We start from the raw sequence: 20,384 nt of genomic DNA, 5'->3' as shown, positions 1-20,384 counted from the left end.
TGATAGGTTGGAAATACTAATTGTGACACTGCACCCCATTTCTTCATATTATTATTATATGATTATGGTGTAACTAAAATATGTTTTATGCAATATGGGTCAGGTAAAATGCCATTGGAAAGGTTCTGAATATAGTTACTGAATAGGATTATCCTATTTGTATGCATGTGTCAATTCTGTATAGACAGTTAGAGATATTGACTATGTAGCAATTGCAACTGTGTTTGCACCTGGCGAATGCCCACTAGACAGTATGCCCTCAACCTGGAACAATAGAGCTGTGAAGATACTAATCTCCCTCCTTCCTGATAAGTTTCCTGGGAGGATCGTTTGACACTGCAGGGTCAGGTGATCCTGTTACCTGTCACTGGACAACATCTTAACTTGGTACTTTCCCACTGGGATGGGTGTGGGTCAGACTAAGGCTATGTCTACACTACAAAATTAGGTCGAATTTCTAGAAGTCAATTTTTTAGAAATGGATTTGATACCGTTGATTGTGTGTGTCCCCACTAAGCGCATTAAGTCGGCAGCGTGCATCCATAGTACCAAGGCTAGCGTTGACTTTTGGAGTGTTGCACTGTGGGTAGCTATCCCACAGTTCCCGCCGTCTCCGTCCCCATTGGAATTCTGGGTTGCGCTCCCAAAGCCTGATGGTGCAATAACATTGTCATGAATGGATCTGGGTACATATCGTCAGCCCCCTGCTCTGTGAAAGCAATGGGAAAAAATAATTTCTCGCCTTTTTTCGCTGTCACCATATGTCTACTAGATGCTGCTGGCAGACGCAGTGCTGCAGCACTACACAGCAGTATCCCCCTGCCTTTGCAAGTTGGCAAAGACAGTTACCAGTCATACTGTACCGTCTGCTGCTGTCATGGGTGCTCCTGGCCAGCCTCGGTGAGGTTGGTCGGAGGCACCTGGACAAAAATTTGTCTAATACAAATGGCTGCCCCGGGTTAGAGCCCCAGACATCCTGCAGAAATGATGAGCTGCATGCCACTCTTCGAGGTGCCCCTACAACAAACCCACCCATTGCTTCCCTCCTCCTCCATCCCTCCTGAGCTACCTCGGCAGTTATCCCCCCATTTGCGTGGTGAAGTAATAAAGAATGCATGAATGTGAAACAGCACTGACTTTATTGCCTCTGCAAGCAGAGATCAAAGCGGGGAGGGGAGGGCTTACAGGGAAGTAGAGTGAACCACCATTCTGCACTTGCTCAGCCTTTAGTTGAACTGCTCCTTACTACTGTCCAGGCTTCATGAGCCATGGGAGCAAGGGGTAGGCTGGGGTAGGTGTGACCACGCGGTGCTACCCTGGGAGAGCAGCCTGAGGCAGAAGCCTCTAGCTGGCATGATATTCCAGGCAGGATTGAATCTCCATTACACAAAACTTAAAGAAGAGAATGACCTCAAGTCATTCCCATTTTTGTTCAGATGCTCGCAACCAGGGGCAGCTCCAGGCCCCAGCACGCCAAGCACATGCTTGGGGCGGCAAGCCACAGGGGGTGCTCTGCCGGTTGCCGCGAGGGTGGCAAGCAGGCTGCCTTCAGCGGTTTGCCTGCGGAGGATCCACTGGTCCCATGGGACCAGCGGACCCGCCGCAGGCACGCTGCCAAAGGCAGCCTGCCTGCCGTGCTTGGGGTGGCAAAATGTCTAGAGCCACCCCTACTCCCAACTGACCTCATCGAGGCCAGCCAGGAGTACTCATGTCTGCCCAGCTGCCCTCTACCAACCTCACCAAGGCCAGCCAGGAGCACCCATGGGACAACGATGATGGCTACCAGTCATACTGCACCATCTGCCATAGGCAAGGCAAGGGGATGCTGCTGTATAGCACTGCAGTACCGCATCTGCCAGCAGCATCCAGTAGACATATGGTGAAGGTGAAAAAAAGGCAAGAAACAAATTTTTCACCATTGTTTAGATGGAGGGGAGAGGGGGGCCTGACGACATGTACCCAGAACCACCCGCAACAATGTTTTTGACCCTTCAGGCATTGGAAGCTCAACTCAGAATTCAAATGTTTGTCAGAGAGTGAGGGAATTGTGGGATAGCTACAGTTGTCAGTCGCCCCTCCCTCCGTGAGAGCAACTGCAGATAATTGTTTCACACCTTTTTTCCATGCAGATGCCATAGCAAGGCAAGCATGGAGCCCGCTCAGCTCACTGCAGCAGTTATGAGCATTGTAAACACCTTGTGCATTATCGTGCAGTTTATGCAGAACCAGAAGTTGAAAAACCAGGCGAGGAGGCAACGGCAGCGTGGCGATGAGAGTGATGAGGACATGGACACAGACTTCTCTCAAAGCACGGGCCCCAGCAATGTGGACATAATAGCGTTAATGGGGCAGGTTCATGCCATGGAATGCTGATTCTGGGCCTGGGAAACAAGCATAGACTGGTGGCCTTCCCTCCTCCCAACCCCACCCGGGCTACCTTGTCAGTTCTCTTCCTATGTTTATAATCAATTATTAAAGAATACATGATTTTTAAATGATAGTGACTTTATTTCCTTAGAGAGCAAGCTGTGATCGAAGGGGGGAGGGTGGGTTGCTTACAGGGAATGAGTCAATCAAGGGGGTGGGATTTCATCAAGGAGAAACAAACAGAACTTTCACACCGTAGCCTGGCCAGTCATGAAACTGGTTTTCAAAGCTTCTCTGATGCGCACCGCTTCCTGGTGTGCTCTTCTAATCTCCCTGGTGTCTGGCTGTGCGTAATCAGAGGCCAGGCGATTTGCTTCAACCTCCCACTCCACCATAAACATCTCCCCCTTACTCTCACAGAGATTGTGGAGCACACAGCAAGCAGCAATAACACTGGGAATATTGGTTTGGCTGAGGTTTGAGCAAGTCAGTAACGTGCGCCAGTGTCCCTTTAAACGGCCAAATGCACATTCTACCACCATTCTGCACTTGCTCAGCCTGTAGTTGAACAGCTCCTGACTACTGTCCAGGCTGCCTGTGTATGGCTTCATGAGCCATGGCATCAAGGGGTAGGCTAGGTCCCCAAGAATAACTATAGGCATCTCAACATCCCCAATCATTATTTTCTGGTCTGGGAAGTAAATCCCTTGCTGCAGCCATTTAAACAGAGTTGTGTTCCTGAAGATGCGAGTGTCATGAACCCTTCCCGGACATCCCACGTGGGTGTTGGTGAAACGTCCCTTGTGATCCACCAATGCTTGCAGCACCATTGAAAAGTACCCCTTCCGGTTTACGTACTGGCTGCCCTGGTGCTTCGGTGCCAAGATAGGGATATGGGTTCCATCTATCGCCCCACCACAGTTAGGGAAATCCATTGCAGCAAAGCCATCTACTATGACCTGAGTCACTAACTTTGGTAGCAGCAGCTTAGTGATTGCTTTGGCTACTTGCATCACAGCAGCCCCCACTGTAGATTTGCTCACTCCAAATTGATTCCCGACTGACCGGTAGCTGTCTGGTGTTGCAAGCTTCCACAGGGCTATCGCCACTTGCTTATCAACTGTAGGGGCTGCTCTCATCTTGGTATTCTGGCGCTTCAGGGAAGGGGAAAGCAAGCCACAAAGTTCCATGAAAATGCCCTTACGCATGCGAAAGTTTCACAGCCACTGGGAATCGTCCCACACCTGCAACACTATGCGGTGTCACCAGTCTGTGATTGTTTCCTGGGCCCAGAATCAGCTTTCAATGGCTGGAACCTGCCCCATTACCAGCAGGATCTCCAAAGCGCAGGGGTCCGTGGTTTGAGAGAATTCTGTGTCCCCGTCCTCATCAGTCTCATCTCCACGCTGCTCTCGACGCCTCTTCCTTGCCTGGTTTTGCAGGTTCTGGTTCAGCATAAACTGCATGAGAATGTGCGAGGTGTTTACAATGTTCATGATTGCTGTCTTGAGCTGGGTGGGCTCCATGCTTCCCGTGGTATGGCATCTGCACAATTCACCCAGGAAAAAAGGCACAAAACAGTTGTCTGCTGTTGCTTTCATGGAGGGAGGGGGGAAACTGTATCCAGAGCCACTCGCGACAATGTTTTTTGCCCCATCAGGCACTGGGTTTCACGTTTCCCTAAGCTTTATTCTAAGTATTGTTTATTAGGTTTTGCTTTTAAGTTTAAGTTAGTTAAGTAAACCCTAAGTAGCATTAGCTTTCTAAGCACTGCATCCCTCACTCAAGAGCTGAGAAACTGGAACCACAAGGCTGGTCCTGTGTCTCTTACCACCAGGTTATCAAGGAAGGGTGTGAGTATATTAACCAAAGCTTTGTTGCATATAATACTATATTATCACATGTATCTTTTGAATAGCAGTAATGCCATTGTAACTTTGTAACTCTGGGTATTTTACCATTTACTTACTGTTACTGATTTAAATAAAAAATCTTTAAGGCTAGTTCTGTCTCAGTGTGAGCTTCCTGTCATACCCCTGAGGGTCCTTTCTAAATTCTGTGGAGCCTGATTCGGGACAAGAACTTTTATCTTCTAATCAAACAAACTGGCAAGCATAAACCCCATACTATTAATATTAATAATTAATTATTATCAATATTGATAATCATCATTAATATTATTAAAATTAAATAAAATAAGAAAATAAAATTGATAAATTAAATTAATATTATCTGTACACCCTAAATCAGGCTCCCTGCTTTGTGAACTGGCTTTTGTGAATCGCACTGTAAGGTACCTGTGATGCCCATGCATTATGTAGGGAGTTCAGGCACCTGATTCAGCTTTCCAGAGTTTCAGACTGTGATTTTCAGGTTGCCTACAAATTAAGCCCTGTGATGCTTAGCACTGCAACACCAAGTCCTGGATCGCACCCTGTGCAACCAGCCTCCTCTCCGCAGAACACAGCTGAGCAATTCCTGATTGACATGGGTGTGCACAGGACAGAGACAGAGCACAGGCTGGAGAGTGACACATCCCAGTAAACCCAAACTGTCCTCCTAGGGGAACAGTATTCCCTGGGTGCTGAAGGGACTCAACCAAATCAGAAAGCAAATCCCAGGACTGTGTCCTCAACAACTGCAGCTGGGACAGTAAACTGGAACAAACATGAAGAATTGTTTGTAATGTTTTATTTACAGTAAGTAACTAAAGGTGGTAAGCAAATGGAGCTGAGAAGGAGCCCTAATAACCACAGCATGGAAAGGAGATTCCCCAGCTACTGAGAACAGTTTTCTTAATGGCACAACAACAGGACAGTCATCCAGGAATAAATATAGGGAATTAATGAGTTACAGTGTCACTTTCAGGAACTTTTAATAAATCTCTGTCCCTCTAATGTTCCCTTTCCTTCCATACTGTCCCTTTCCACTCATTTTTCTAACTCTCACTTCTGATCCCTGTTTATTTTTCTGTCTCTCTCCCACCCTCCTCCCCTCCCTGTCACTGATCTTCCCCCATGGCCGCACCCTTCTTACCCCTAATTTTATCCCTTCCCCTCTTGCTGCCTCCAGCTGGTTCCCCTGCCAGGGATATTTTCCTGTCCCTCTTTTCATTTCTGTTTTCCATCATTTCTGATCGACTCTCCCTTTATTTTTGTTTTATTTTCATTCACATTTTTCTTCTTGCGTCTAAATCCCTCTTTTTAAACCCGCCCTGTGCCTGCCTCTCCCAGTGCTCCCAACCTCAGGAATTTAAAAGAAAATCAAGAGAATGACACAATGATGATTTTTTAAGGTTATATAATGCTTTTGGTCAATCTGAACCCATCTCCCCATCCCCCCACCTTTTTTGTGACAGTTACAGCGTTACCAGCTCTCCTGTAGTTACAGGGGAAGGAGACTTGCAACCCTGTGGCAGGAGCTCTGGCTGGGAAACACCAGTGAGATCTAATCCCCCAGATCTGTACAAACTGCTCCCCACTGCTGCTTCTCCCCAACCCCCCAAACCCTGATTGATTCATGCTGTGTCCCTGCACCCCCACCTCCGCCTCTATCCAGCCCGGCTGTTAGTTCTGCCCCCCCTGCCCAGCCCCCGCATCTGCCCCCACAGGGCCCCTCTCATCCTTATGCAGCCTCAGGGGTTCTTCATCCCTGCCCCTTCCATCCCTAGGGCTGCAGGGAAGGGGAGGGGCCTCCACAGGGCATAGAGATGAGGTGCCAGGGGCTGGGTAGATGGGAGTCCTCCAAGGTCATAGAGACTGAGGCTAGAGAGGCTGATTTCTGGTTCTCCAGTGGGATATTTCAGCCCATCTCAGGGACGCAATCTGAGCCGGGATTCCCCCACCCCGAGCCAGGGTCGGATTCTCTCCCCAGGGATGGAGCCCGGCGGGAAAGTGAAGATCGGGGCCTCGTCACCAGCATCGATAAATGTCACCTGCCCCTGGTCACAGTCCAGACAAACCCGGATCCTGCTGGGGACCCGGCTAAGGGGCAGGGGGGTGCGAGGGGAGGTGAGAGCCCAGAACTGACCTTCCCAGTATGCCACAGCCCGGATCCCCCCCTCAGGGCGAAGGCTGATCTGTCCCTTCCTGCCCACAGACCCTCTGGCCACCCCCATGGCCCAGAATCCCCCACCCCCCACCTCCCCCTCCACCTCCCAGCAATGTCTCCCTGAGGTGAATCCCTCACAGCCCAGCACACAGGGCAAATAGTCAAATCTCTCGGGGTTGTTGGGCAGTTGCTGCCGTGTGTCTCCCCATCTCGCACTTTTCTGATCCTCAGACAGGATGAGTTGGGGATGAGCCATGTCTGGATCCAGAGTCACAGTCGCTGGGGAGAGAGAGAGAATCAGAGCATTAGGGGCAGAGCTCAGCCCTGGGGGAGGCTGCAGGTCCGGCTCCAGGCACCAGCCGAGCAAGCTAGTGCTTGGGGCAGCAGATTCCAAGGAGGTGGCATTCTGTCCTATCCTTTCCTTTTTTGCTCTTTGCCGCTTCCGCCACCCGTGCAGGTTTTTTTTTGTTTTTGGTTTGCTGCTCCTGCCGCCCTGTAGGGGGCAGCGGCATGGAGGAGGATACCCCATTTGCTGTTTCTGCTGGCTGGCAGGTTTGTTCTCCCCCTCCCCTTCGCCACTCCGGCCCCCATGCAGGTTTTTTTTTTTTTTGCTTGGGGCGGCAAAATAGCCAGAGCCGGACCTGGGAGGCTGGGGCCATTTCTCACACTCCCCAGCAGCCCCGTCCTGGCTGGGACAGGCCTGGATCCCAGGGAGCAGCCTCTGTCCTGGGCACCTGAGACTGAGCAGAGATGTCACTGCAGCTCCTCAGGGTATGGCTACACTGGCGATTTGCAGCGCTGGAAAGCCTCCACCAGCGCTGCAATTAGTAAGTGGCCACACCTGCAAGGCACTTCCAGCGCTGCAACTCCCTGGCTGCAGCGCTGGCCGAACACCCATCTCAGCATGGGGAATAAGGATTCCAGCGCTGGTGCTGCAGCGCTGGTCATCAAGTGTGGCCACACACCAGCGCTGTGATTGGCCTCCAGGGAATAAGGTGTATCCCAGAATGCCTGTTCAGCCACTCTGCTCATCAGGTCAGACTCTACTTCCCTGGCCTCAGGTGACCCGCCCTTTAAATGCCCCGGGAATTTTAAAAATCCCCTTCCTGTTTGCTCAGCCAGGTATGGAATGCAATCAGTGAATCTTTACAGGTGACCATGCCTCCACGTGGCAAACGAGCCCCAGCATGGAGCAATGGCGAGCTGATGGACCTCATCAGTGTTTGGGGGGAGGAATCTGTGCAGGCACAGCTGCGCTCTAGCCGTAAGAATTATGATACCTTTGCCCAGGTATCGAGAGCCATGATGGAAAGGGGCCATGAGCGTGACGCGGTGCAGTGCAGGGTAAAAATAAAGGAGCTGCGGAGTGCCTATTGCAAAGCACGCGAGGGAAACCGCAGATCCGGCGCTGCCCCCACGACCTGCCGGTTTTACAATGAGATGGATGCGATTTATGGGGGTGACCCCTCTGTAAATCCAAGGACCACAATGGACAGTTCAGAGCCGGTAGAGGAGGGGGAGGAGGAGGCAGACAGTGAGGCTACTGTGGTGGGGGAAGCCAGCCCGGAGGAGGCATGCAGTCAGGAGCTCTTCTCAAGCCAGGAGGAAGCTAGCCAGTCGCAGCCCCTGGAACTTGCTGCAGAAGAATCACAGGAGCAGGTCCCAGGTAAGCAGCTTTTTATTGCAATGCAAAGGTTTTGGGAGAGGAGGGGGATGGTATGGCTGCATGCCTGCATGCCTAGACATGGAATATCCCATTGATGTGGTCTATCACATCGCAGTAATCTGCCTCTGTAATCTCTTCAAAAGTTTCTGCAAGAGCATAGGCAATTCGCGTGACCAAGTTTAAAGGGAGAGCCATTGTGGTCCCTGTCCCATTCAGGCTAACGCGTCCACGCCACTGTTCCAGGAGGGGTGGGGGAACCATGCTTGCACAGAGGCACGCTGCATACGGACCCGGGCGGAATCCGCATTGTTGTAGGAGACCCTCCCTTGCTTCTTTGGTAACCCGCAGAAGGGAGATATCTTCCAGTATTAACTCCTGTGGGAAATGGAGGGAGTGTTTCAGTGCTGGTTTCCCCAACTGCATAGCGCGGCAGGCAGTAACCCCAGGGTTAACAAAGCCCCGAAACAGGCAGCCTAGCCATGAAGCAAGAAGCACCCTGCTCGAGCACACCGCGGAAGGCAACCCCAGGGTTAATTCCTGAGGGAGATGGAGGTGTTGCATTTAACAAATCAGCAGCGCCCTGCTTGAGCACACCGCGGAAGGCAACCCCAGGGTTAATTCCTGAGGGAGATGGAGGTGCTGCATTTAACAAATCAGCAGCACCCTGCTCGAGCACACCGCGGAAGGCAACCCCAGGGTTAATTCCTGAGGGAGATGGAGGTGCTGCATTTAACAAATCAGCAGCACCCTGCTCGAGCACACCGCGGAAGGCAACCCCAGGGTTAATTCCTGAGGGAGATGGAGGTGCTGCATTTAACAAATCAGCAGCGCCCTGCTCGAGCACACCGCGGAAGGCAACCCCAGGGTTAATTCCTGAGGGAGATGGAGGTGCTGCATTTAACAAATCAGCAGCGCCCTGCTCGAGCACACCGCGGAAGGCAACCCCACGGTTAATTCCTGAGGGAGAAAACCCCAGGGTTAATTACCATTACCATTTCTGGGAGGCTGTGAATTCTCTAGCAGTTGCTGAAATGTGTGAGGAATGCTTGTGAGACTTTAAAATAACTTCAGATTATACACAATGGAAGCTCTCTTAAAATGTATCGTTTGCTGCATTTTTACAGTGACCTTGAGTAGTCCTGGGCCAGTCTTATCAGTGACTGAAAGAAAGCTGCAAAACCTGAGGAGGAAACCTAACAAGAGCAAAGAAGAACTGTTGAAGTCAGTAATGAACCAGTGTGCAACAGAGAATAAAAATGCGCAGGAATGGAGAGAAAAGATGCATCACTGGAGGCAAACAGAAAGCAGGAGAAAGGCGTTGACGCTGAAGAAAACCACGAGGCAGCTTATAAACCTCATTGCGCGCCAAACAGACTGTATGCAGTCAATGGTAGCAATGCAGGCAGAGCACTACCGTGCCAAACCCCCAACCTCCCAAACCTCTTTCCCCTATGCACCAATGTCAGCTCCAAGTCCCGTTCCCCAGCATCCAGGTTCTTACCTACACCATCACCAGCTGCCCCTGACACCTGTACGGTCACCTATGAGCCCAGAGAACTACGACCCTTACCCTCTGCACTCAACCCCCATCACCATGCAACAGTACAATCCTGAGGTGCACAGCACTCCTGGCAGTACATATGCAAAACCATGAAGGTACAGTTCAACAACCAACCCCCCTGCCCGTGTACTTCCTTTTTTTTAAATAAATGATTTCTTTGATTATGAATCAGTTTTTATTATTGCATAAAGTGAAAGATAACAAACCCCAATGAAAACACAGGTAACAAACATCAAGGAAAACACAGCCACTTAAAAGCACTGTAACCAGTGCACGTCACTCCTGGTCAAGGCAAAAAAACATTACTGTTGGCTTTCAGCCTCAAATTTCTCCCTCAAGGCATCCCTAATCCTTGTTGCCCTGTGGTGGGCGTCTCTAGTAGCCCTGCTGTCTGGCTGTGCAAATTCAGCCTCCAGGAGTTGCACCTCGTTGGTCCATGCCTGGCTGAATGCTTCACCCTTCCCTTCACAAATATTATGGAGGATACAGCACGCGGATAGAACCGCAGGGATGCTGCTTTCCCCCAAATCTAGCTTCCCATACAAACATCTCCAGCGAGCTTTTAAACGGCCAAAAGCACACTCCACAGTCATTCGGCATCGGCTCAGCCTGTAGTTGAAACGGTCCTGGCTCCTGTTCAGCTTCCCTGTATATGGTTTCATGAGCCAAGGCATTAATGGGTAAGCGGGGTCCCCAAGGATCACAATGGGCATTTCAACGTCCCTTACTGTTATCTTTCGGTCTGGGAAAAATGTACCTTCCTGCATCTTCCTGAACAGGCCACTGTTCCGAAAGATGCGTGCATCATGCACTTTTCCAGGCCAGCCTGTGTAAATATCAATGAAACGCCCACGGTGATCCACAAGCGCCTGGAGAACCATAGAGAAATACCCCTTGCGATTAATGTACTCGTAGGCTAGGTGGGGTGGTGCCAGAATAGGAATATGCGTCCCATCTATTGCCCCTCCACAGTTAGGGAAACCCATTTCTGAAAAGCCATCCACAATGTCCTGCACGTTCCCCACAGTCACGGTTCTCCTCAGCAGGATGCGATTAATGGCCCTGCAAACTTGCATCAACACAATTCCAACGGTCGACTTTCCCACCCCAAACTGGTTCCCGACAGACCGGTAGCTGTCTGGAGTTGCCAGCTTCCAGATTGCAATAGCCACCCGCTTTTCCACCGTCAGGGCAGCTCTCAATCTTGTGTCCTTGCGCCACAGAGTGGGGGCGAGCTCAGCACACAGTCCCATGAAAGTGGCTTTTCTCATACGAAAGTTCTGCAGCCACTGCTCGTCATCCCAGACGTCCATGACAATGTGATCCCACCACTCACTGCTTGTCTCACGAGCCCAAAAGCGGCGTTCCACGGTGCTGAGCATTTCCGTTACCGCCACAAGCATTTTCATGTCACCCGCTTTAGGAAAATCCATATCATCATCAGACTCCTCACTGTCACTTTGGAGCTGAAGGAGGAATAGCTCAACTGCCAAACGTGATGTGCTGGCGACAGTCAGCAGCAAATTCCTCAGCAGCTCAGGCTCCATTTCACAGTGTGCTGAACTGACAATGGCAAGAAACGTGGATGGCGAACTGCTGGGAAGTGAAGCGATGCACCACGGGGCGTTGGAACAGGAAGCGGAATGACCCACACACTTCCTTCCCCTTCCCACAATACTCAGCGCCAAAACGGCGCCAAAACGGGATGAGGTGCTCTGTGGGATAGCTGCCCACAATGCACCTCTCAATACAGCGCTGGAAATGCTGCCAATGTGGCCACACTGCAGCGCTGGTAGCTGTCAGTGTGGCCACACTGCAGCGCTGGCCCTGCACAGCTGGACAACCAGCGCTGCAAACTACCAGCGCTGCAAACCGTAAGTGTAGCCATACCCTCAGTCTTTATAATGGGACCCACTTCACTAGTTTTTCATTTGCTTGCTGAGGCTTCAGCTCTCTGCTCCCTCTGCTGGGGCTGCTCCATTCCCAGCATCAGAGACCCAGCAAGGAAGGTTTTAGTGAGGAGGGAGCAGAGGAGGCAGGTACCAGCTTTGAACTCCAGAGGGAAGCTCCCTTCCCTAAATGCAGCCTCCACTCCCCAGCCACAGTAGGAAGAGCCAGTTAAGAAAAGAGAGCAGGAAATGGCATTGGGTGGGGTAGCCTCCATTCAGGGCCAACTCTAGCCATTCTAGAGCCCTACCCAGCCCCCTACACACATCCCCACTGTGGGTGGTGGACCCCCAGGCCTCTGCAGGGTGCAGGCTGGCTTTTGGGGCAGAGGAGAAGTGCCTCCCAGCACTCACCGGTGGTGCGTGAATGCAGGCTCGACATGCAGTAGTCCTCAGGGGAGTGGGGGCAAGGCTGGGACGGAGCAAGAGAGGGAAGGAGCGGGGTGGGGGCAGAGCAGGGGTGGGGGCCATGGGAAAGAGGCAGGACAGGGGCAGAGCAGAGGCTGGAGCAGAACTCAGCTGCCTAGGGCACCAGGAAATTTTGTGCCCCAAATTTCCTAGTGCCCTATGCAGCTGCATACTTTGTGTATGGGTAGGAATGGCCCTGCCTCCATTCCCGGGCCAGGGAACAGAGAGGAAGGTGCAGCATTGGGGAAGAGCTGCTTAACATCAGAGAGTAGAAAGTGGCATTAGGTGGAGTAGCCCCATCCCCAGTCTAGAAAGAAGGGAGGAGCTGGCAGCATCACAGGGAGAGCATCTCTCCAATCCAGGAAGCAGGGACCAGCTCCAATGGGGGAGCCCAGCCCTGCCCAGAGGAAAGGCAGGATGTTGGAGGAGAGTGAGGGGGAGACCCCCGGCACTGGGGTAAAGCAGAGGGATGTGTCAGCCCTCAGGGCAGAGAGCTCTGTTCACAGGCTGCTCAGGGAGAGATTTTCTGTTCAGCAGTGTGGGGATGAACTCAGCACTAAGGTTGGTGTCAGGAGTGTTTGTGTGACTTCTCCTCGCTGTTCAGTGTCTTGTTTTTAGGGTTGTGTATGTCCTGGTTGGTATTGGTTTGGTTGGTAACTTTAGCTACAATCTCATGAAGATGTTTTCTGATCATTGAAAGACAATCTCCAGCTGCAATCTCACCCTGTCTGAATGTTCCTAGGGATCCTCCTCTTTTCATCTCTAGTGCAGATGGCAGAGTGTCTGGAGGGGGGAAGGAGAAAGGAGATGAGATTTCAGCCTTTCATATTTATAACAGTGTCCCCACTCACAATTCATAGAACTGTCTTAATTATGACAGTGAAACACACCAAGAAACACTCAGATATTTAATATAAAAAGGTCTGAAACCATTTCTTTCCTCTCTCATTCAGGCATCTTCCAGCAATGGAACCAACGTTCTTGCAGCCTCACAAACATCCCAGGACAGACAATCTGTCAGTGAGATTTACTTTTTCCCTCCTCATCCCCTCCCTCCCTTCAGACTCCAGCTGGTTTGTCTCATTCACTTTCTGCCTTTTGTCATAACCTAGACCCAGAGCCTGCAAAGACTTTGGCATAAAAGTAACTTTACCCACTTGGGTCCCTTTGACACTAACGGGATGTTGACAGTTTGCGAAATCCTGGCTCTAATTGTGAGTCATTGGGTCTGTTTACTCAGTGTCTCTACAGAGAGCAGCACGATGGGGCCTCGTCCTCCACAGGCAGAAACAGAAATAAAAGTAAAATCATTTTATAAATGTGGAAATTTAGGTGGTGGAAGGTTGAGTTAATGGGATAGATTTACCCCTGTACCGGCAAAAGGAGAGAGGGGAGGGGCCATTTGTGACTCCACTGTTCAGTGGCTGCAGAGGCCAGTGCAGACCTTGGCACAGGTGGAGGAAGTTCTGAAGCCAGCCAGAGTTACATCCCTGTGACAATGGCCCCTGTGTGTCTTGGCCACTGTGCAGAGTGTCAGAGGCCCAGCTTTACACTGCCCACCTCGCTCTATCCCTTGTCCACCCCACTCCCTCTTCCACCCGCCCTCACCACCCCCACCCCATTCCCAGCCCTCTCAGGAACACGCTTTGTGCCTGCAGCTGCTGGGAAGGAGGTACCAGAGGCCCCTGTGCTGGAGGGATCCCTGATTGTGGGGGAAGGGCTTTCTCCTTCCCTATAGCCCATTTGGCAGAAACTAGCTGCAAACGGGACCTGAGCACAGTGATGGGCTGGAGCCACCTTTTTTGAAATGTGCCCCAAGGCTGGTGATGGGCTAGTAGACAGGGAGGGCTCTGAGTTATAAAGAGTTCTTTGCCATGTGTCTGGCTGTTGGGTCTTGCCAAAATGCTCGGTATTCAACTGGAATCGGGAAGGAATTTTCTCCAAAATCAGATTGGCAGAGAGCCTGGAGGATTTCTGCCTTCCTTTGCGGTGTGGGGCACGGGTCACTTGCAGATTTAAACTCGGTCAGTGGTGGATTCTCTGTAACCTGAAATCTTTAAATCATGATTTGAGGACTCCAGTAACTCAGCCAGAGGTTAGGGGTCTATTGTAGGAGTGGGTGGGGGAGGTTCTGTGGCCTGCAATGTGCAGGAGGTCAGAATGGATGATCATGATGGTCCATTTTGGCCTTAAAGTCCATGAGTCGGAGTAATTTCTTTCTTTAACAGTAATTATAATGGCAGGACATATTTTTGGTAGAAATAAAGGTTTGAATTAATCAACCTGAGTGACTTGGACCCCAAGTGCGTGACATTCTCACCCAACAATTAAATAGAAGCATCACTTAATTGTGAACCAATTGGCCAGAGACACTCTCCTCCCTCACTCTCAGAGGCTTATCCCAATTTCCATTCCCAGATCCCTTCTAGATACCTTTGAACTTCTCCAGGGTCTCCAGTAGCACAATCGTTTTCTGGGAGAAATCACTGACTCGCTCTTCCAGTTCAGGAGAAATCTCCTCTGGCTGCTGGAACTTCCCCTTCTCACACCTGGAGGGAAACAATTTCACGTGATTATATTTTACTGTGTGACTCATTATAAGTTCTGGCTAGTGAGTCGCTGCTCTAATGGGCCTGAAGTTAGAATTCCTTGACTTCTCCCAGCCTCAGAGCAGATGCAACACAGCCCAGGGCCGTACAACCTTCCCTTCAAGGACTCATGAATATTCTTCAACTCTGGTCTGGAGAGACCAGCTCTGGGGACAAAAGGGGAATTGAGTCTCTATGGACAATTCACTCCTTGGCCTCCATGCTCTGAGGGTCAGGAGGTTCCCAGGTGAAGTGCTGTAGAAATCTGCCCTCTAGGAACTAGACTGAGACACCAACTACCCCTTCCCCAGCTCATTCCACACAGGTCTCCAAACAGCCCTCAGATGGGGAAAGGCTCTTGAAAACTACTGCCCTGGGCTGAATGGTAATCAGGGCCCCAGCAGTGACAGGCCCATATTCCATCTCCACTATCCTCAAGAGGCCAGTCCCCCAGGGACGTGACATCTCTGGGAAATACTTGAGGTCAGTCCTTCCCACTGACTGGAGAATCCCAGAATTTTCTCTACAAGGGTGAGAAGCTCAGGATGAAGTTGATCAGAGAGATTTTTATCCTATTTTGCTGTAGAGCCCTGAGGAGATGCAGTGCTAACATCACCACCAAGCTCTTTCCCAGTGTTGTGAAGTGTGAAGGAGAGTGAGCGAGCCATGTACCTGCTGAAGGCACTTCTAATATCCTAGAAGAGAGAGAGACAAAAGAATTTCATTCCCCCTCTAACACACACATGTGATTCCAGGGAAGGGATTTTGCAAATATGGGGAAGGGAGGCCCTGCCCTGGCCTAGGGTCATGGATTTCCTGAGCTGATGGGGCTTTTCCATCTCTAATATCTTTATGTCTGTGACTTTGCAAAGAATAATAGTTATTCACATCAGCAATGCACACACCAAGTTTCACCATGGTCTCCAACTGCTGGACTCCAGTGCTTAGGATTTAGGGGCCCTCCCTTCCCTCTGTGGGGGTCTGGCATGTTTCTAATGACAGGTGCCAGTTTCTAATTGTCCCTGGGGGTGTTCAACCCATGCCCCACCCCCACTCCAAACCTTCCCCCAATGCCACCCCCCAGCCCAACTCTTCCCACTCCTACTCCTACTCCACCCCCACCCCTGAGCAATCCCTCCACGCTCCTCCCCCACAGCCTCTCCTTCACACAATGGAACAGCTGATCACAGCAGGAAGGGGGAGGAGTTGATCAGCAGGGTAGCCAGCACTGAGCAGAGGAAGCTGGCCGCCCTGGAGCACCCACCTCTGTTTCTTATATATATATATATATATATAGAGAGAGAGAGAGAGAGAGAGATTCCTATCTCATAGAGCTCTAAGGGACCCCCAAGGTCATCAAGTCCAGCCCCCTGCCTTCACTAGCAGGACCAAATACTGATTTTGCCCTAGATCACTAAGTGGCCCCCTCAAGGATTGAACTCACAACTCTGTGTTTAGTAGGCCAATGCTCAAACCACTGAGCTATCCCCTTCAGTCTCACCTGCAGGAATTCACTTGCTGGCTTCTGACACTTCCCCTCCATCTCACGGATCAGCTCACTGAGATGGGAAATTTGCTCAGAGAGTTTACTGACATTTTCATTCTGGATCCTCACAATCTCCTCATCCAGCTTCTCCAGCTGGGCCAGCAGGAGTTGCTCTTGTTCCTCCAGGAATTGCCGCAGTTGCTGAAATTCAGACACAATCTTCTGCCTCTCGGTTTGTGTTTGTTTCTATATGAAAATAGGGCAAGGGCTGGTCAGAGACATGGATGGAGCCTGGGGACTTTTCATGGAGAGCTGAGCTTGAAAATCCAAAGATTTCTGATGTTTGACTCTACCCTGTGTGTACTAGGCAGGGGATTCTCTCGCACCTTCCCCTTTGGTCCCTGTATCCCTCTGAAAGGGATGTTTCCATGCCTGTCATGGTCAGCATATTCTGTTATTTATGGTCTGTGGAAATTCAGACCCAGAGCAGCAGGAGGCAGGACTCAGCACTACACTGACAGGGACGCCAGGGGAGAAAAGAGAAACAAACATTTAACAAAATGACCAGACACAGCGGACAGCACTTCACGGGGACATTCAGTTCACTTGGGGAAGATTTTTGTGAAAGCCACAAGGGCTAGACATTAACTCATCCACTGAAATGGAAGCGTGGGGCTTGTCTACACATAGATCTAACCCAGCAATCCCTGATCATGGAGACACACACAAGATCACATTCACCGAGGCTACAGAGGAATCTTCCTCCAAACAGACCTCCCACTGCCAATCCCTGCAGGTTAACAACAATAGGCACCTACCAGATACTCCTGGCTTTTTGCCTCTTCAGTCGCTTTCAATCCCAGCACCTTTTCTCTCTCTTCCCTCAGAGTCTTCAAATGGGCCTGGATTCTTTCCTGAAGAAACAAAAATGATTTGGGAAGTTTCATCTGGATAATTGAGAGGTGCTTGGAAGTGGGTGTTTTCCACCCAAAACCACAATGACTGTGGTTCTAATCGCTTTGTGACATCAGAACCACCAAGGAGATGAAACCTCATTAATAGAGACTGGGAACATGTCATATTCAGACTTGTTATCAATTCCAGTTCAGTCTTTTTAGTAATTAGACAGAGATCTCAATTATAACCAAGATTTGCTGGTATTTGTGAATTCATTAGTGGTACAGAGCATAACAGGACACTGAAGTCACATGGGGGCGAATCAATAAACCTGTGTTTGAAAAGGTTTATCGAAGAAAGTGATACAAATCCCAGAAGCCACCAGGGTTTAAATACAGGCTGAAATTTCATCCCTGAAGTCCCTGGGACTGCACTGGCTGGACCGAACTGGGCTAAGTACCAAGGCAAACGCCACAGGACGTCGGGAGGCCATTTGTCTGGCTGGAAGCTGCGCAGTCCCAGTTTTGTGGAGCACTATCCCTGTCCGGTTGGGACTCAGCACTGGACATGGCCTTGTTCAGGATAAATGAGGGAGGAGGAGGAGACCATGCCGGATTTGCATCTTGTGCGCCATGATGCGGTGTCCCCCCACTGCCCCTGGTGGCTGGGCAGCTGTGGGAGCTCCAGCTCCAAGCTCCTCCCCCACATCACCCGCAGGGACTTAGAGCTGCAGGGGCCCCCACAGCCCGGTGGCAGACTAGTGCTGTGAGGTCACTCTGCCACCTGAAAACAGCCAGGAGCTGTTGGGTTCCCTCTCTGTTCACAGTGGCTTGGAGTTCCTATTTGCCATGGGCATCGGGGGCACCGCCACATTTAATGTTTAGGTGCCCTGCCATCCAGCGCCCTTCCTCCCAGAGCCCCTCCACAAACCCTCCCAGAGCCCCCCTCTCCCACACCCTGCCCCCTGGGCGCACTCACCAGCCCTGCTGGAAGGTGACTGTGCCCACCACCGGGCAGAGCGAGGAGCACTCCAGTAGGGTTGCATGGTGCTGTCTCCCCGTTAGCTTGCCCCCCCTCTGCCAGGACCCAGGAGCAGGAAATCTTGAATTTTTAGGTGCCCCTAGAATGATGATGCCCCATGGGAAAACCTGAGGATGCAGAAGGACACCATTGGCGGGAGGAGGGGGCACCTCTATGCAAAATGATGCAGGTGGGGGCACGCTGAGAAAGACGGGGGCATGCCCAAGTAGGCAGGTGTGGGGAAGTCCTGTATTTTGGGGATGGATCTGTGGCCACCTGAATTAGACATGCAGGGTGGTATAAAGAACAGTTGGGGTTTGCCCCAGTGCTGTCCTAACCTCTTTCAGTGGCAATGCGCTCTGGGTAGGTCCCCCACTGTCCCATTCCCTAGTAAAGATCCCGGAAGCAGTGCATTCTTGGATATTTCAAAAGGCTTCATTTGGGGTTGATGAAGCCACTGTGGCTGGTCCTTGCCCATGTAACCCCGCATGGAGCAGCACAGGAGTTCAGGATCCCAGTGAGAAACCTCCTCTCCCTCCTAATGGACAAACTTCTTCATGGGAGAGTTGTTGCTGAGTTGGCAGCATGGCCCAGTGGTTAGGGCCCTGGACTGGGACAAGCGAAAGCTGGTTTCTCTGCTGAGCTAAGCCACTGACATGCTGCGTGACCCTGGGTAACTCACTGCCCTGCTTTGTGCCTCAGTTTCCCTTCCCATCCTTTGTTTGTCTTGTCCATCTTGACTGTAAACTGCTCAGCACAGACATTGTCCCTCGCTGTGTTTTGTGCAGAGCCCAGATCTCATCTGGGGTCTGTAAGAGCTACTGTGAGGCAAATACAGGTACGAATAATATGTTCTAAGATACAAATCAGTAAGAGCAAAAACCGTTTGTAGCTTCCCTTCTCCAGTCTGAAGGCAGCACTGTCACACAAACCCACCTGCAGCTCTTCTGATGTAAACCTCACTGATTCTTAGCACCTTCCATTGTATAAAAAGTTCCCTCATTTCACAAGTGGAAGCTGGGTTTGAAAAGGGTTCAGGACCTCAGAGAAAAGTTTCCCGCTTCAGTTATCTTTAAAGATTTAAGTTTTCCCTTATTTGCCACACTGCCAGATTATTACTTTTGTTATGGCATCTCCCATACCATGAAGGCTTTACAGAGCTGAATGATGCGTCACACCTGTGACATGCAACTTTCAGCAAAATTAACCTGCAATTAAAATACAAAGTTATTGCCCATTAAACTTGACAGAAGTTCCCTACCTTGTACTCCTGGGCAGCCTCCTCTATGGGAACCGCCGTGTGCGCTCTGTGAGCCCGGGACAGATGGCAAAGCAGACAGATGGAAGTTTGATCCTCTTCACAGAACAGTTTCAGAGTCTCCTGGTGTTCCCCACACACCCTCTCTCCTCCTGCTTCTTTTGCTGCCTGTAAACTCAGCTGTTTGACCATTTCTACCATGTTTGCCAGCTGCCTGTTTGGCCTGAGGTTTCCTTGTTGCACAGTTTCTCTGCACTGAGGGCAGGAGATGTCTGTATCGGATCCCGCCCAGCACTGGGCGATGCAGGCTCGGCAGAAATTGTGCCCACACTCTACAATCACAGGGTCCTTAAAATACTCCAGACAGACGGGGCACGTAGCTTCCTCCTGGAGACTTTCCATGGCATTCTCTGTGGCCATGGCTCCCTCTGGACAGTGTCACAGGGTTAGTTTCACTTTCCTGAGCTCAGAAATATGCCCCCGGCCCCGCCTGCAGCAGCAACTGGGTGTTTCCCTTCCTGGAACTGACTCAGGCTGTTTGCTGAGCTTCACCCAGCTGGCTGGTAACATTCCAACCCGGTGACAGGTTTCAGAGTAGCAGCCGTGTTGTATCAGCAAAAATAAAGAAGGAGTTCTTGTGGCACCTTAGAGGCTAACAAATTTATTTGGGCATAAGCTTTTGTGCAAAATGTAGCAATAAGGCTCTGATCCTGCAATCAGCCCCCTGGACTGTTTTGAAGGGTCAGTTGGGCTTCACATGGACATCACCATCCGCCTCTCCTGATGAGCTGACAGAACTGTGTGTCTAAGGAGTGATATTTAGGCTTGGCAAAATTAATTTGATTTAATATAAGATTAATCTCGATAAGTAGTTTATCTAGTTAAACTCACAGTTGCCCATTTTGATCAATTTAAATGTTCACAGTTGTGGGAAATTGTGGGGGGAGGGTCACACAATATTTTAATCAGACAATAATTATTTAGTGACAGTGAATGTGGAGATTCAAAACATTAAAACTTTATAACTGTTAAAACACAAATTGTCAACATCACCTCTCAAAATATACTTGGTCAATCTCCTTATCTCAAACTCTAGTAAGTTCTCAAGCAGCATTTTTCTTACTGTGCCTATTTGTA

The 20,384-nt window shown here is 50.5% G+C and overlaps 1 protein-coding gene and 1 pseudogene across 1 annotated transcript; both read right to left on the bottom strand.

Annotated features, from left to right (window-relative positions):
- Positions 1–20,384, bottom strand: part of LOC120383895 — a 379,520-nt pseudogene that overhangs the window by 241,519 nt on the left and 117,617 nt on the right.
- On the bottom strand, positions 5,854–19,670 carry LOC120383919 (zinc finger protein RFP-like). The gene is made up of 7 exons (XM_039502247.1): positions 19,251–19,670; positions 16,891–16,986; positions 16,088–16,318; positions 15,259–15,281; positions 14,432–14,547; positions 12,722–12,781; positions 5,854–6,696 (listed from the first exon to the last, which is right to left on the bottom strand). Exons 1-7 carry the CDS (start codon positions 19,665–19,667, stop codon positions 6,179–6,181), a joined length of 1,461 nt encoding a protein of 486 aa, XP_039358181.1. The 5' UTR covers positions 19,668–19,670; the 3' UTR covers positions 5,854–6,178.

This window comes from Mauremys reevesii, linkage group 15 (assembly GCF_016161935.1).
Source record: "Mauremys reevesii isolate NIE-2019 linkage group 15, ASM1616193v1, whole genome shotgun sequence".
NCBI lineage: Eukaryota > Metazoa > Chordata > Testudines > Geoemydidae > Mauremys > Mauremys reevesii.
The sequence above is the reverse complement of the archived record's forward strand: the minus strand, read 5'-3'. Positions and strand labels throughout refer to the sequence as shown.

Excerpts from the sequence above, each read along its gene's own strand:
- LOC120383919 (XM_039502247.1), bottom strand. The coding sequence starts at position 19,667 with ATGGCCACAGAGAATGCCATGGAAAGTCTCCAGGAGGAAGCTACGTGC. Across the intron at positions 16,319-16,890 it reads CAAAAAGCCAGGAGTATCTG|AAACAAACACAAACCGAGAG; the intron begins GTAGGTGCCTAT and ends ATTTTCATATAG. Across the intron at positions 6,697-12,721 it reads CCTAGGAACATTCAGACAGG|CGACTGTGACTCTGGATCCA; the intron begins GTGAGATTGCAG and ends CTCTCTCCCCAG.